The 14572-nt window shown below is 37.1% G+C and overlaps 2 protein-coding genes across 2 annotated transcripts; one reads left to right on the top strand and one right to left on the bottom strand.

Annotated features, from left to right (window-relative positions):
* The first annotated feature begins 1929 nt into the window (after positions 1–1929).
* On the top strand, positions 1930–4099 carry LOC113750485 (zinc finger BED domain-containing protein RICESLEEPER 2-like). The gene is made up of 3 exons (XM_027294452.1): positions 1930–3651; positions 3770–3828; positions 4013–4099. The coding sequence occupies exons 1-2, from the start codon at positions 1930–1932 to the stop codon at positions 3773–3775; spliced, it is 1728 nt and encodes a 575-aa protein (XP_027150253.1). The 3' UTR covers positions 3776–3828; positions 4013–4099.
* Positions 4100–5561: 1462 nt separating this feature from the next.
* On the bottom strand, positions 5562–6263 carry LOC113750484 (NAC domain-containing protein 68-like). The gene has a single exon (XM_027294451.1). The coding sequence runs from the start codon at positions 6261–6263 to the stop codon at positions 5562–5564; it is 702 nt and encodes a 233-aa protein (XP_027150252.1).
* Positions 6264–14572: the final 8309 nt, after the last annotated feature.

Below are 14572 nucleotides of genomic sequence, written 5' to 3'. Positions count from 1 at the left end.
GCTGAGTTGGAAATTAACTCTTTGTATCTTAGATCACACAAATACTTTTTTTTGTGTGTGTAATCTGTTCACACAAATTCATTCATTTCTTGGATAATCATTTATTTTGTGTTCTTATTTGTTTTTGCATTTAAGTTATAAATTTTATTATAAAAAAGAAAGTTAAAATTCAGAATCTACCACATTATGCCGTTCAATGAGATTGTTGTAATGAAGCAGTATGCATACGGCACATTATCTAAGAAGCAGAATTAAAAGATGGATTTTGGCTTCACATATGGCATGTTGTAATTTAACCAAAATGAACTCAAGAAAAATACACAGTAAGGGCAAGTTTGAGTCAAGCCAAGTTCAACTACTAATATATCAGTGCACACAAATTCATTCATTTATCAGTGCACTTAACTAAGAATAACAAATTCCCTCGTCTTATAAAGATGCACTCTGTAACTTAGATAAATTAATTGCAAGTGGATCATTGGATGCGAGATTAGTGCATATATATATATATATATATATATGTATTTATGTATATACACACACATAAACTCATATGGTGTTCAAATGTCCATTCTGGTTATGTGATTCTTAAATCCTATCTTTATCTTGTTGAAATAAATTAAAGCAAAAGAAGTTACATGGTACTCTTTTCTGAATATATATATATGCATATAATATCAATAATTTGATAAAATTATAACTAGATTTATTTTTCACCCACAAAATTATAAGTAAATAGCATAACATCTAAAATGCATTACAAATCAACCAATATTTTTAAACATATCCATATTAATCATGCATAATTATTGTTTTCAAACTTGTATTTGTTTAACAAATTTTTAACTATAAAAAATTCATTTAATAATCATACTTTTGAGAAAAAAAAATTCATATAATGTGAGTACATAAACTATACTAGTGTTCAAGGCACATACTGATGTGTGTGCAAGTAATAGGAAAAATATTTGTAAAATTTTTTTGTGTATATTTATTGAAATTATTTCTTAAAAATTAGTTTTATATTTTGATAATACATATGTAGAGAATTTATCAAGTGTATAAAAAATAGTTATATACAAGTAATCGTAATTCGTAACCATAATTGGTAGTTGCTAATAAAAATTAAGATTTACCTAATAAGTTGAAAAATGAAATTAGAAAAAAAATTACTTAATAGAAAGCTATATTTGTAATAGATTGTTATCAAAGATAATTTAAAAATATATAACGTTACAAATTTTTATGTATACCAAAAGCCACCGCCCTTTATGCGTACATGTAGTGTAGATTTCATGGTGAGAGCGGGAAGATAGGAAACGCGGGAAATTTGAAAAAAAAAAAAAAACTCAAATCTCCAATCTCCTCTCCTCTTCTCTGTTTCACAGACTAAAGAATCGGGGCTAAAGCGAAAGAGGTAGAACCTATCCTTTGGTCTTCAGCTCTTTATGTTCCACTAAGGTTCTTCAATCAAGAATGACTATCACATTTTACCTCACAACCAAATAACCATCTCCTCCTCATCTCGGGGAAAAGCCAAAGTTCCATGATCATGATGCAGCCTCTTGCTCTCAACTGTAAGCCCTTTTATCCCCTTCAAGAATTTTTTTCCCCTTCTTTCAATTGAACTGAATTGTGGGTTGAGCTTGCCTTTTTTTTTTTTTTTGCCCCGTTTGCATTTTGTCCCAATTATATACTACCATTATTATCATTCTTCTTGTTTTCTTTTCTTGTGTTTCATTTCTTAGCCACTTTTACTCTATACCCTCTAGTTCCCTTGCATTTGCTGGAAAATGTTCATTAAGAAAAGTTCTGTTTTTGGTTAATAATTATTTCCCCATTTTTACCTTTACCGAATATTGGGCGAGCTCTTATTGAGGAGTTGTTAATTCAAGTTTTGAAGATTATATTTATTCCATTCCTAACATCATGAAGGACCACTTGATAAGAACTTTTGTGTGGACTGCTCGGGATAATCAAGATCCTGATAAGTTTGTATTTAGTCGGAAAGATAGTAGGAAAGCTCTTGCTCGTAGCTTAATTTGTGATGAACAGACTCCAAGCGATGTTCAGAGGGAAAAGTTTAGGATTTTCATGTCCCTGGCATGTCCTTCTTTTCGGATACCATCGTGTTCGACGGTTAATCGGGACTGCTATGAACTTTTTGAGGAGGAGAAGACAAAGTTAAAGAGCATCTTGTGTAATAAAAGGGTTAGTCTTTCTGTGGATGCATGGACATCTGAGCAGGAAACTACTTATTTATGTGTCAAAGCCCATTTTCTAGATTCCAAATGGAAACTGCAAAAAAATGTGTTAGAGTTTTGTCCGATATCTGATCATAGTGCAGGGGCCATAGGAAAGGCAGTTGAGAAGTGCTTACTTGATTGGGGAATAGATAAGATATTTGCTATAACTGTGGAGGACTCGCAGTCAAATGATGTTGCCATTCATAACTTGAAAACAAGATTCTCTAATTCAGAGAACAGTTTGCTTGGTGGCAAGTATCTTCATCTAAGATACATTGATAATGTGATCAAAATTATGGCTTCTGACAGCTTGCAAGAAATAGGTGAATCAGTTGCTCGCATTCGGGAAATGGTCCACTCTATTGTGCTTTCTCCTGCTAGGTTGATAAAGTTTAAAGAATGTGTGGAATTAGAGAAAATAGGCAACAAGAGAATGCTATGCATGGATGTCCCCACCAACTGGATCTCCACCTTTTTTATGTTGGATACAGCCCAAAAGCTCCAAAAAGCCTTTGAGAAGTTTCAGGAATCAGATCCTCATTGTAAAAGTGAAACTAGGGGTGCTGGTATGCCTAACAGAGATGATTGGCAAAAGGTCGAGTGGTTTATCCAGATATTGAGGCACCTGTATGGGCTAACATTGCATCTTTCATGCTCTAGACATGTCACAACAAACACAATCTTTGCTCGGTTGTTTGAGGTTCATCATCTCTTGAGTGAATGGCAAGACAGTACTGAAATGGGCATCAGTTCGATGGCTAGGAGATTGAGGGAAAAATATACAAACTATTGGGGAAAATATAAAGAGATGAATTTGGTAATCTACCTTGCCCTTATCCTTGATCCTCGATACAAGTTGGAAATTCTTGAATCTTTACCTTCAGAATTACATTTGACTCCAGAAATGGGAGAAATTGCGAGAGAGGCTGCTTTTACCTTGTTTGATGAATATAAAAGATTATATGTACCTGAAAAGTCATCTTCTAGCGAGAAAGAACCTGAATCAGGTGTAAGATCTTTTCGCAGTGACTTTGAGAAGTATATGATTCAAAAGAAAAGGGAGGAAGCTCTTGCTGCTTTTGCTGATGGAAAATCAGATTTGGAGAGGTATCTGGATGAACCTACTGAACAAGATTGGGATTATTTTGATGTTTTGGGTTGGTGGAAGGGCAATAATCATAGATTCCCCATTCTCTCAAATATGGCTCGTGATCTGTTAGTTGTTCCCGTCTCCAGAGCTGCTCTGGAATCTAAATTTAGCAGAGCAGGTTATATTCGTGATTCATTTAGTGGAAAGGGTTCTAAGATGTTGCAGGTGCTTTTATCCACTAAAAGTTGGCTTCTCCCCCCACATTCTTCCAGCTGTGTTGAAGATGATGTTCAAAACCTTGAAGAAGCAGAAAGGGTAATATTCTATAATTGCATTCTAATTATTGTAATTCTTTGGAAGAAATTAAAAAAAAAAGGAAAAATGACAGAAATAAATAGCATCAAATTCACTTGTTTCATTGGCTTCATTACAGATTTGACAGATTTTGCTGTGAAACCAACTATTTTGGACAATTGACTTTTAGAGTTAGAGGTGAGTACCAGATAACTTGCAACATTTACTTTGCATGATGGATTGCTAGTTCCTTTCAAGCTGAAAAGATTATGTACTTTCTACAGTTGAAAATCATTACTTTTTGCATTTTCTAAGCATCACAATCACATAAACTCCACTTCAGCTTTTTCGATATAACTGCTCACCCTTTTATGGAATCCAGATACTTCGAAGTCTTGAAGACTGGCTGTTAATGTCAAGGGGCTTATGGCTTATTACTGGATTTGATTCAAGGCAAATCATGTTTCTGCTACAATGCATTGCAGTTTTAACATTCTATTTTACGTCAATATTTATGCCTATACTGTTTTTTGGGGATATTTTAGTCTAAATTTTTGTTTTACAAACTTTTTCTTATTGTATCATCAAGAGAATTAGTTTTTAAATACCTCACAATAGTAGTATGATGGATTTTCCCAATTTATTCATTTGGTGTCAATGAGCTGATTTAGTAGTGTTGCCTTTAGAACTAGAAAATAGATTTATGGAAAATAACAAATATGCCAAGTGTAAGCATGATAAAATTCGTAAAAGCTGGTATAGTAAGTTGCTAAAACGATAAACTCAAATTCTACAATCCACCCATCTTGTTTTATGTGATCATCACACACACGCAGCCCACTACTAATAAATTTAGTATCCAAAACTACAAAATCAAATATTTAACTACCGTTTTTTTCTTTTTTAATGTAAACCACTACAAAGTCAATTTCTAAGGGCTAAGTGCACCATATCAGGAACTGATCCCAAATAAGGGTCGCCATTCCAACAGGTGATTGGCTGCACAACATCATCCAATAAACCTGTATATGTTTGTAGGCTTCTTGTGTATCCATCATAGTCACAATTAGAGGTGTCAAAATGGGTCCATCATAGTCACAATTAGAGGTGTCACAATGGGTGACTTGGGCGGGTTTGGGTTGGGTAAAATGGGTAATGGGTATAAGTGAGTCAACTCATTTATACCTATTTAATTAGATGGGTATAAATGGGTAAGTCAAAAAATGAATTGGGTAACCCAATTACCCATTTATAACCCATTTATTTTAACTTTTTGTAAACTCATTTAAATTTATTTTTGCAAACTAAGTTATTAATTTATACCACTCTTTGTACCCATCATTAGTTTTAAATATTTATTTATAATGTTCAATAAACTTAATTACCAATTTTTTTTCATTTATACTCGGTCACAAAATTACCTATTATTTAATAATTGAATAATAAGAATATAAAAATTTGAATTAAGTACTATAAAAATTAATATAAAAACTTAATCCAAAAATTTTGAACCCCTAACATTTTTTTCATATATAAATTTAAAATTTCATTTTAGAAAGATAAGAAAATAGGCTAAAATTTATCATAAATGAGTAATGCTGAAAAATGAGCAAGTTAACAAACTAAGAGAAAATAAAATAATAAGATAAAACCAACAAATAATAATAATAATAATAATAATAATGAAAAAAAAGTAGTTAATATCATGACAAAATGAAAATTTTGAAAAAAAAATGGGTGGGGGAAAAGAAGAGACTTGGGGGGAAGAGAATTCTAAATGGGTTAATTGGGTTACCCAATAATACCCATTTATTAAATGGGTATTATTGGGTAACCCATTTATACCCATATACAAAAATTTAAGATACCCATACCCATCTATTCATGGACGGGTATGGGTAAATTTAATTAAGTGGGTTGATTTGCCACCTCTAGTCACAATTAACCAAATTAGGCAACTCATCCATTGGATTGCTACATGACTTCTTACTCGCTTGTGAACTTTCTTGTTCAAGATTCATCTTTCTCTTGCCCAGGACAACTTCACGGCATCCACGATTTCCAACCTCCTTTTCTTTGGCAACCTTTCCTTTCTTTGCAGATTCTTTGACTTTGGTATACTTAGAATCATCCTTTATTATCCTACAAAGAACATAATCAGTATTATGACTGTTGTTTAACCCATTCAATAATGCACCATCCAGCCAATACTCATGTATTATCCAGCCACCTTTCACCCGTATTGAACCAGAATTCAGAACATAACTTAGCATCCTCCTTGACCCAATTTTCTCACCAGTAATCATACCCTCAACTGGGTACGACTTCGTTTCTCCGTCCCACGTCCCCAAACCAGCCGTTCTCGCAGCTTTCTTGGCGCTCAATTTCCTCAACTTGGTAAAGACATAGACCATTCTTTTCGTGCTAGCCCCTTTTCCGCTATCATCACAGAATTGCCAACGAACATCATCATCCCCCAAAACATCCCACGGTTCTGCACCTTCGCCGTAAAGTATCTTCTCCTTCACATGGTCCGTTTCATCAAGCTGGTTTGTAACCTTCAGCCAAAGTAGGGAGATCAGTTCTTCCTCACTGGGTCTAAAACGAAACCCTATAGGAATGTTGTCAGCCATTTATCTATCGCTCTGTATATTTTCTTGTCTTCTGTTATAAGAGGCGAATGGGCTAGGTAAGTTAAATTCTTGAATCGAGACTGAGGTAATAGGGACAGATTTTCCTAAGAGCAATGATAGGTTGCAATTTTATCATTTATTTTATTATTAATTTTCCCTATTACCTGACCTAATGTGGATTAATTGCTAGATTCTACTCACTTTTGATATTTTGCATTTATTTTAGGGAGTAGAACGAAAATATAATAACAGGTGCTAATTTGGCAAGAAAAGAATTCAGATGATAGAGTTTGTCCTAAGGGCATTTTTGGAACAACAAAACGTGAGCCCTTGTTGGGCAAATTGGGCCGAAGTCTTCATTTTTCCGCACAGGAGCCGCCGCAAGGAGCACTACTTTATATAGGAAAATTGCGCAGAAAAAAAGGGAGTCTTCTTCTTCCTCTCCGGAAGGGGGCCGCCGCGCAAGGAGAGCAGTTTTTGAGCATCAGATCTTCACTTTTCCCTGGGAGATAGCGGATGAGGCAGCCGGCTTCATGCTTAGTTTTTCGTCTTTAGCTTAGCACAAATTGTTGACTTTTCCTTGAAGTTTTACCTTTTGCTTTTGGGACTTACGAGCTTAGCCATTGCTGGCTTTGACTTTTCCTCTCTAAATGCTGATTTCTTTTCCTTTGTGCGTGAGACGAAGTGAAACTATGAATTGCCTTTCGTAGCTTTTCTATTTATTCACATTCGGACGAGTTGGATTCTCCAGAATTTCAACGGACAATGGCCGCTGTTCCCTTTTCAATTTCCCGTGGATTTAGTTCATCAATTATGAGCTAATTTTCCAATCCTAGTCAAGGAGCAATGAAGGCTCTGGCTCGCCTAAAAATTGTGAGATCGTTTTAATTCAATCTTTTTCTTTTATTTATTGGTATCCGCATATTTCCTGATTGCTAAGCTTATGGTTATTTAATTAATTGGTTGTCTTGGATCCGGATAATTAATTGATTAGGTAATCTATTGTCAATTGGGGTATTAAATCCGTAATTGTTTAATTACCTCAAAATAGTGACAACTGGCACGATTAGATTCGTGTCAGGGGGATACGCGGGCTAATCTAAAATAACCCTGATAGTGCGTTATTTGGTTAGAATAGGGCTCCTCTAATACGTAAGGCAATTGGGGAATTAAATTCTATGGGCGTACCTAGAATTATTTCTCAATTAGAGCAGTGATTAACGGGCGTACCTTGATCACCGACACAGTAAGGAGGGGTTGACTGCCATCGCTTGTTTGGTAGTTATAACCTATTTATTGATGAATAATTGGAATTGCCTTTGCTTCAATGATCAATTAGGTGAACCATTGCTGAAGTTATTCCTTGGCTAGATCCTTAATTATCACTCATTTGATTTTAGTAATTTGTTATTTAATTTCTAGTTAGCTATTTTATTTTTATTATTTTACTTTTAGTTGAATTGTTTAAATTGTCACCCCTGAGATAAAAACACCCCCTTGTCACTGAGAATTCGAAAAGAAACAATTACTCCCAGTCCCTGTGGATTCGACCCTGCTTACCGCTATCTACAGAAATTACTTTTAGTTTGAGCAGGTTTTATTATTGCACAGGCTTCGACAACCTGTCAATTTTTGGCGCCGTTGCCGGGGACTAGTGCCTGATTAATTTGTTTCTTTTTGAGTTTATCTTGTTTTCATTTTTTTAAATTTATTTTTCTCTTATTTTTTCTTATTTTTTTATTATTTTTTATGGCTGCTAACATTCCATATTTTGATGATAGACTGGACTTTGTTCCTGAATGGGGTTATGAGACTCATGTTTTCCCTAATGATCACTGGGATGTTGCAAATTGTGGAACTTATTTTGATTCAGGTTATTCAACTGACACATGCCCCGTATTTCAAGATAATCTAAGCGCTCCAATTGATACTTTTGGAGATTTTCCACCCCAATATCAAACGCAGTATGACCCTTATTCAAACGGGTATGATCAAGGATGGTGGGATAATTCCAATTTTGATTATGCGATCGGGCCAATGGATTTTCAACAACAAGAGTCTCAACAATCATCCTCCGTGTCAGGTATGTCTCTTGAAAAAATGATGGAATTACTAATTGCTAATACAAATCGATTTCATCAGGAGACACAAGCGAGCCTAAATCGATTTCATCAGGAGACACAAGCGAGCCTTCGCGACCTGGCAGATCAACTATGTCTATTGACATCCGGAATAAATCGAGTGGCTTCTCAAATGGAAGAATTGCCCTCGAAAACTGTTGTTGATCTAGAAGAAAATGAGAGTGCAATTTGCTTGACTAGTGATGAGGAGATGCAAGAGTGTCAAAATGAGAAATCTACAGATGCAGTTGAAAAAGAAGCCGAAAAGGAAGAAATGGAACCCCAACCGCAACCCATTCAAGTGAATGAATCCAGTGAACAATCTCCAAATGCGGTGACATCTTCTCCACTCCTTAATCAATATTTTCCTGACTCCTATTCTTCAATTCCTGTTACTGAAATTGATTTTATTATACCAGACAATTTGAAATTTCATGACAGGAATAAATTAAGAGTGGCGATGGCGAAATATCTTGAACCAATAAATGCAAGTGGGGGAGGAGTGAATGGAGAATGTAAATTATCATCGACTCGTTTGGCGCCATTCACTAGTCCATGGAAGCCCGTAACTCGTATGCTCAAGGATTATTCTATTTACGAGGGTTATCAGGACTATATAGAGAATGAAGCAGTAAGACGAGCCACAAGATTTTATCCTCCATGAGCAAAACATGATAATGTCTAGCCAAAGACATTAAAGAAAGGCGCTCCTTGGGAGGCAACCCAATTGTTCCTTTTAATTGTTTGTTCATTTTCGTGTGGTAGTTTAGATGTGCTATCCTTGAATTCGACTGATTTTGGGTTTCAGTTTTCGTTTTTGCTGATTTATAGGTGCCCTTCAGTCATGACGCGCCCGCGTGGTGACGTGCATGAAGCTCACGATCAGAAACTTCTGGGAGCCCTCTTGCCCTCATGACGCGCCCGCGTGGTGATGTGCAGGAAGCTCACGACCAGAAACTTCTGGGAGCTCTCTTGCTCTCTTGACGTGCCCGCGTCACGTTCGCGGGAAAGGTAAGTATTCAAAGAAACTCAAGAACGATTATTGATTTCCTGTTAATCACTACTTTTGAATTTCAAAAATAAATTTTGTCAATAATAATAATAATAAAAAAGAGATGATATATGAAAAAATTTTCCACAAAAAAAAAAAAAAAAAAAGAGGGGGAGTCTTTCCCTGAAAAAAAAAATCTAAAATGAAAAAAAAAAAAGATTATTTTTTCCCCCTTTTTCACCGTAGCTCAGTTTTCCAAAAAAAAAAAAAAAAAAAAATTCTTTTTCCTTCTTTTTCTTTTCTTTCTTTTTCTTTCTTTCTTTCTTCTTCTTTCTTTCTTCCTTCTCCCCTGTTCCTCTGTGTCGCCCGAAGCAGCGGCCCGCCGCCACAGCCCTCCCTTTCCTCTCTTCCGCACGCACCCAGCCTGCCACGGACGCTGCTCAGCCCGTCGTCCTCTGTGCCCGCCGCCATCTCGCGCGCGGCTCGTCGCATCCCAGCTCTCCGCTGTCGCCCGCAGCTCACAGCAGTCCACGGCTGAAGCTCCCTCGCCCATCGCACAACCACTCCAGCCCGCCGCCACCTCCACCCGAGCTCTGCCTCGCGCGCAACCCAGCTGCTCTGCGCACGAAGCTCCACCAACCGTCACTAGCCCGCGCGCCGCCTCTCACCACTGCCACAAGAGCCGCGCGCCGCCGCCTTTTCCCCTGCCCGCACCATTCTCTCTCTGTCCCGCTGCCCAAGCGCGACGTACGCCGGCCACTTGCCCGCGTGACCGCCGCTGCTTTCCACCACCACCTTGCGCGAGCTCTCCTCTTCTTCTCCAGCTCATCCGCCGCCAGCCGCACGTCCTTTCCCTGGCGTTGCGCTCTCTCTCTTCCATACCAGGTGGAGGTAGTCACCCCTAGAACACTTCTACCCAATTGCTTACAGCACTATTTCTTGGATTTATTTGCTGGGCTGAATTGGAGAACTCCGTGACTGCGTTATCTGCTTAAATTAATTGACATTGTTTGGTGGAGTTCCCGGCTATTGGGGTTGTTATTGATTACCCGTTTGAGAAACCACAGGGCTTATTGGGTTGAGTGTGACATTCTTAATTGGTTTCTTTGCTTTCGAATACTATGCCGGTCGATGTCAATTGCTCAACTCCTTGAGCTTTCTGTTGGGACTTTGAGTTAATCATTCATGCTTTTATTTGTTGGATTGGGAGCCTGTGCTGCTTAACTAGCTGGTTGGGGGTGATAGCATTTCGTTTAATTGTTGGGGACATCTTGGTGATTGGTTAATATTGCTATTCTGAAGACCATTGTCTGTGACTTCAGTGGCCGGGATTCCCACCTGGTGGTTTAAGTACATACTTGGGGCTATTGCTTTACCACTGCTTTGATCTGCTATAGCATTTGTTGAAATCTCTGGGGGCATTTGTTGAGTCTTTAGGTGCTGTTATTGGAATATTTTATCTGGAACTTGTTAACTCTAGTTGGTTGGATATTTGATCAATTGCCAAGATTGTGTGACTGTGTTGCTATTGCTAATTTTCTACACTTCTATTGCTGAATTTAGCATATTATTGGGGCAGTTGTTATGGTTTGACTGGTGGAGGCATTTGTTGAAATTTTAGAATGCATTTGTTGAGAGTATGGATGGCCCGAGTTTGCTTGTTGACTGACTGATTTGAGTAGCCCCTGTGCTTATTGACATGACCTTGCTAGTTTCTAGTTGTTGATAATAATTGCTGGTTGTTAGTTTTGGAGTGCAACTGTTGTTTTGTTGACCATATTTGGGCTTGGGTGGCCCGTGTTTGCTTTTAATTGTTGAGTTGGGGAACACCGGTGACTATGAATGTGCGTTGGTGATTGCTATCTTTGTTGGTTATTCTGTCTTTTGTTGTTTGGGGTGATAATTGGCATCAATGGTGAGTGGCGCCACTTACAAGCACAGGTTCACAACGTAGATGAACGAATGACGAACATCACCCGCCAAGTGGCAAGGATGTCTCAGAACTCGGCTTCCCTCCACTGTTCCCTCCTATCCTTTCGCCACTCGTGAGGGAAGTTTCGTTGCCCTCTTCGTTTTAATTGCTTTAATCCCTCCATTGAGGACAATGTAGGATCTAGGTGTGGGGGGGACAGCTATACTAGTTCTTTATTTTTAGTTTGTTATTTGTCCGTCTCTCGTTCATTTTTTCTTCTTTTTAGTGATTGGCTCGTAAGTGCATGCCAAGGTTTGATGTTGGATTATTGCCTCTATTTCTACTTTTGCCAAATTTTAATAATAAAAGGGTACCAAGTTAATGTGGTTGAATCCAAAAACATCTCTTTGGTGAATATCAATGATTGTTTTACTCTTATAATTTTTGGTTAACTTTCCTAGGCATAGGGAATGATTATTGGCATTTTCATGTGAATTGGTCCGGTTATTAACTTTAGTTCTCCATGTTTGAAAATGAGGTTAGCTGATGCAAGTTTTCTTTTGGTTCTTGTGTTATATTGAGTTTTTGTGATTTTTAGCTATGAATAAACTTGACTGTACTCCGCTATTAGTTACTACTGAGTAACCGGGGATCTGCACCTAAAAGTGTTGATTCTCGCGTCAAAAGGTAGTAGTTCCTATGAGTACGTGGTCACGTGGCGATAGAAGCTGAGTAACCGGGCTCCTTCATCTGGCCAATGTTGGAGTTTGCGTCAAAAGGCTCAAATGGCTAGCGACTAAGTCTTTTGTTACAAAAAAAGAAAAAAAAAAGAAGAGAGGAGTAAAAAAAAAAATGTGAAAAAAAGTGAATGTTGCGTTAGTGTATAATAAAAGTCAGCTTGCCGATTTATGGATTTAATGTTGAGATTTTGGTTAATAGTTGGACCATTTGCTGATAAATGTTATGCGTCATTCCTTTTTCTTAGATTAGTTAACCTGAAATTAGAGGAGTTTGTGGTTTAGAAGCTAACCAAAGTGATATTTCTTGGATCTTAATCACTGATGCTTGATTATTATTTTTCTTGGTATCTTGGCAATTTGTGAGATAGAGCAATAGTCACTATCAAATATTGGTACTTGTTTGCTGTTCTCATGCTTGAGGACAAGCATGATCTAGGTGTGGGGAGAATTGATAGGTTGCAATTTTATCATTTATTTTATTATTAATTTTCCCTATTACCTGACCTAATGTGGATTAATTGCTAGATTCTACTCACTTTTGATATTTTGCATTTATTTCAGGGAGTAGAACGAAAATATAATAACATGTGCTAATTTGGCAAGAAAAGAATTCAGATGATAGAGTTTGTCCTAGGGGCATTTTTGGAACAACAAAACGTGAGCCCTTGTTGGGCAAATTGGGCCGAAGTCTTCATTTTTCCGCACAGGAGCCGCCGCAAGGAGCACTACTTTATATAGGAAAATTGCGCAGGAAAAAAGGGAGTCTTCTTCTTCCTCTCCGGAAGGGGGCCGCCGCGCAAGGAGAGCAGTTTTTGAGCATCAGATCTTCACTTTTCCCTGGGAGATAGCGGATGAGGCAGCCGGCTTCATGCTTAGTTTTTCGTCTTTAGCTTAGCACAAATTGTTGACTTTTCCTTGAAGTTTTACCTTCTGCTTTTGGGACTTACGAGCTTAGCCATTGCTGGCTTTGACTTTTCCTCTCTAAATGCTGGTTTCTTTTCCTTTGTGCGTGAGACGAAGTGAAACTATGAATTGCCTTTCGTAGCTTTTCTATTTATTCACATTCGGACGAGTTGGATTCTCCAGAATTTCAACGGACAATGGCCGCTGTTCCCTTTTCAATTTCCCGTGGATTTAGTTCATCAATTATGAGCTAATTTTCCAATCCTAGTCAAGGAGCAATGAAGGCTCTGGCTCGCCTAAAAATTGTGAGATCGTTTTAATTCAATCTTTTTCTTTTATTTATTGGTATCCGCATATTTCCTGATTGCTAAGCTTATGGTTATTTAATTAATTGGTTGTCTTGGATCCGGATAATTAATTGATTAGGTAATCTATTGTCAATTGGGGTATTAAATCCGTAATTGTTTAATTACCTCAAAATAGTGACAACTGGCACGATTAGATTCGTGTCAGGGGGATACGCGGGCTAATCTAAAATAACCCTGATAGTGCGTTATTTGGTTAGAATAGGGCTCCTCTAATACGTAAGGCAATTGGGGAATTAAATTCTATGGGCGTACCTAGAATTATTTCTCAATTAGAGCAGTGATTAACGGGCGTACCTTGATCACCGACACAGTAAGGAGGGGTTGACTGCCATCGCTTGTTTGGTAGTTATAACCTATTTATTGATGAATAATTGGAATTGCCTTTGCTTCAATGATCAATTAGGTGAACCATTGCTGAAGTTATTCCTTGGCTAGATCCTTAATTATCACTCATTTGATTTTAGTAATTTGTTATTTAATTTCTAGTTAGCTATTTTATTTTTATTATTTTACTTTTAGTTGAATTGTTTAAATTGTCACCCCTGAGATAAAAACACCCCCTTGTCACTGAGAATTCGAAAAGAAACAATTACTCCCAGTCCCTGTGGATTCGACCCTGCTTACCGCTATCTACAGAAATTACTTTTAGTTTGAGCAGGTTTTATTATTGCACAGGCTTCGACAACCTGTCAAGCAAATCTACAAAAGAAACGGATTAGGAAAGAAAGACACGATTACGCAAGTTTCCAAAACAGGGTTGCTGCACTTGAGGCTAAGGAAAGGTTAATCCTATTTGCCAGAGAGGAATGTATACTTGACGTTGGTTCATTGACGTTAGTCAATGAAGTTGACTGTCAAGTCTTAAAATAATATTCCTAAATTGTCCATTGAACTTGTGAACCTTCTAATTCCGGTGTTTGATATAATGAATAGGTTTTGGTTACGATATCCAAAATGGTAGGAAGATTTTTTTTTATAATTTCAATGTCTAGTATACAAATAGAGTAGATTGTTCTTTCATCTTTCCGTGTTTGATACAATCAAGATTTAGATGCCAGAATAGAATACAATTAATACAAACTTGAGTTAATTATTCTGGATTTATTTATAGAACATACCATTTTTATTACTTTTGCTTTATTTGTTCTACTACGTTATTGGTTTATTTACGTGAAATTTAGTCATTTTTTGCTTTCAGAATAATTGGGGATTGGTACTCAAATTTTTCAATTGTAATATTTGATTCATTGTAGCCTATAGATTTTTATGTTATAG

The sequence above is a fragment of the Coffea eugenioides genome, chromosome 10 (genome assembly GCF_003713205.1).
Source record: "Coffea eugenioides isolate CCC68of chromosome 10, Ceug_1.0, whole genome shotgun sequence".
In the NCBI taxonomy this organism is placed as follows: domain Eukaryota; kingdom Viridiplantae; phylum Streptophyta; class Magnoliopsida; order Gentianales; family Rubiaceae; genus Coffea; species Coffea eugenioides.
The sequence above is the reverse complement of the archived record's forward strand: the minus strand, read 5'-3'. Positions and strand labels throughout refer to the sequence as shown.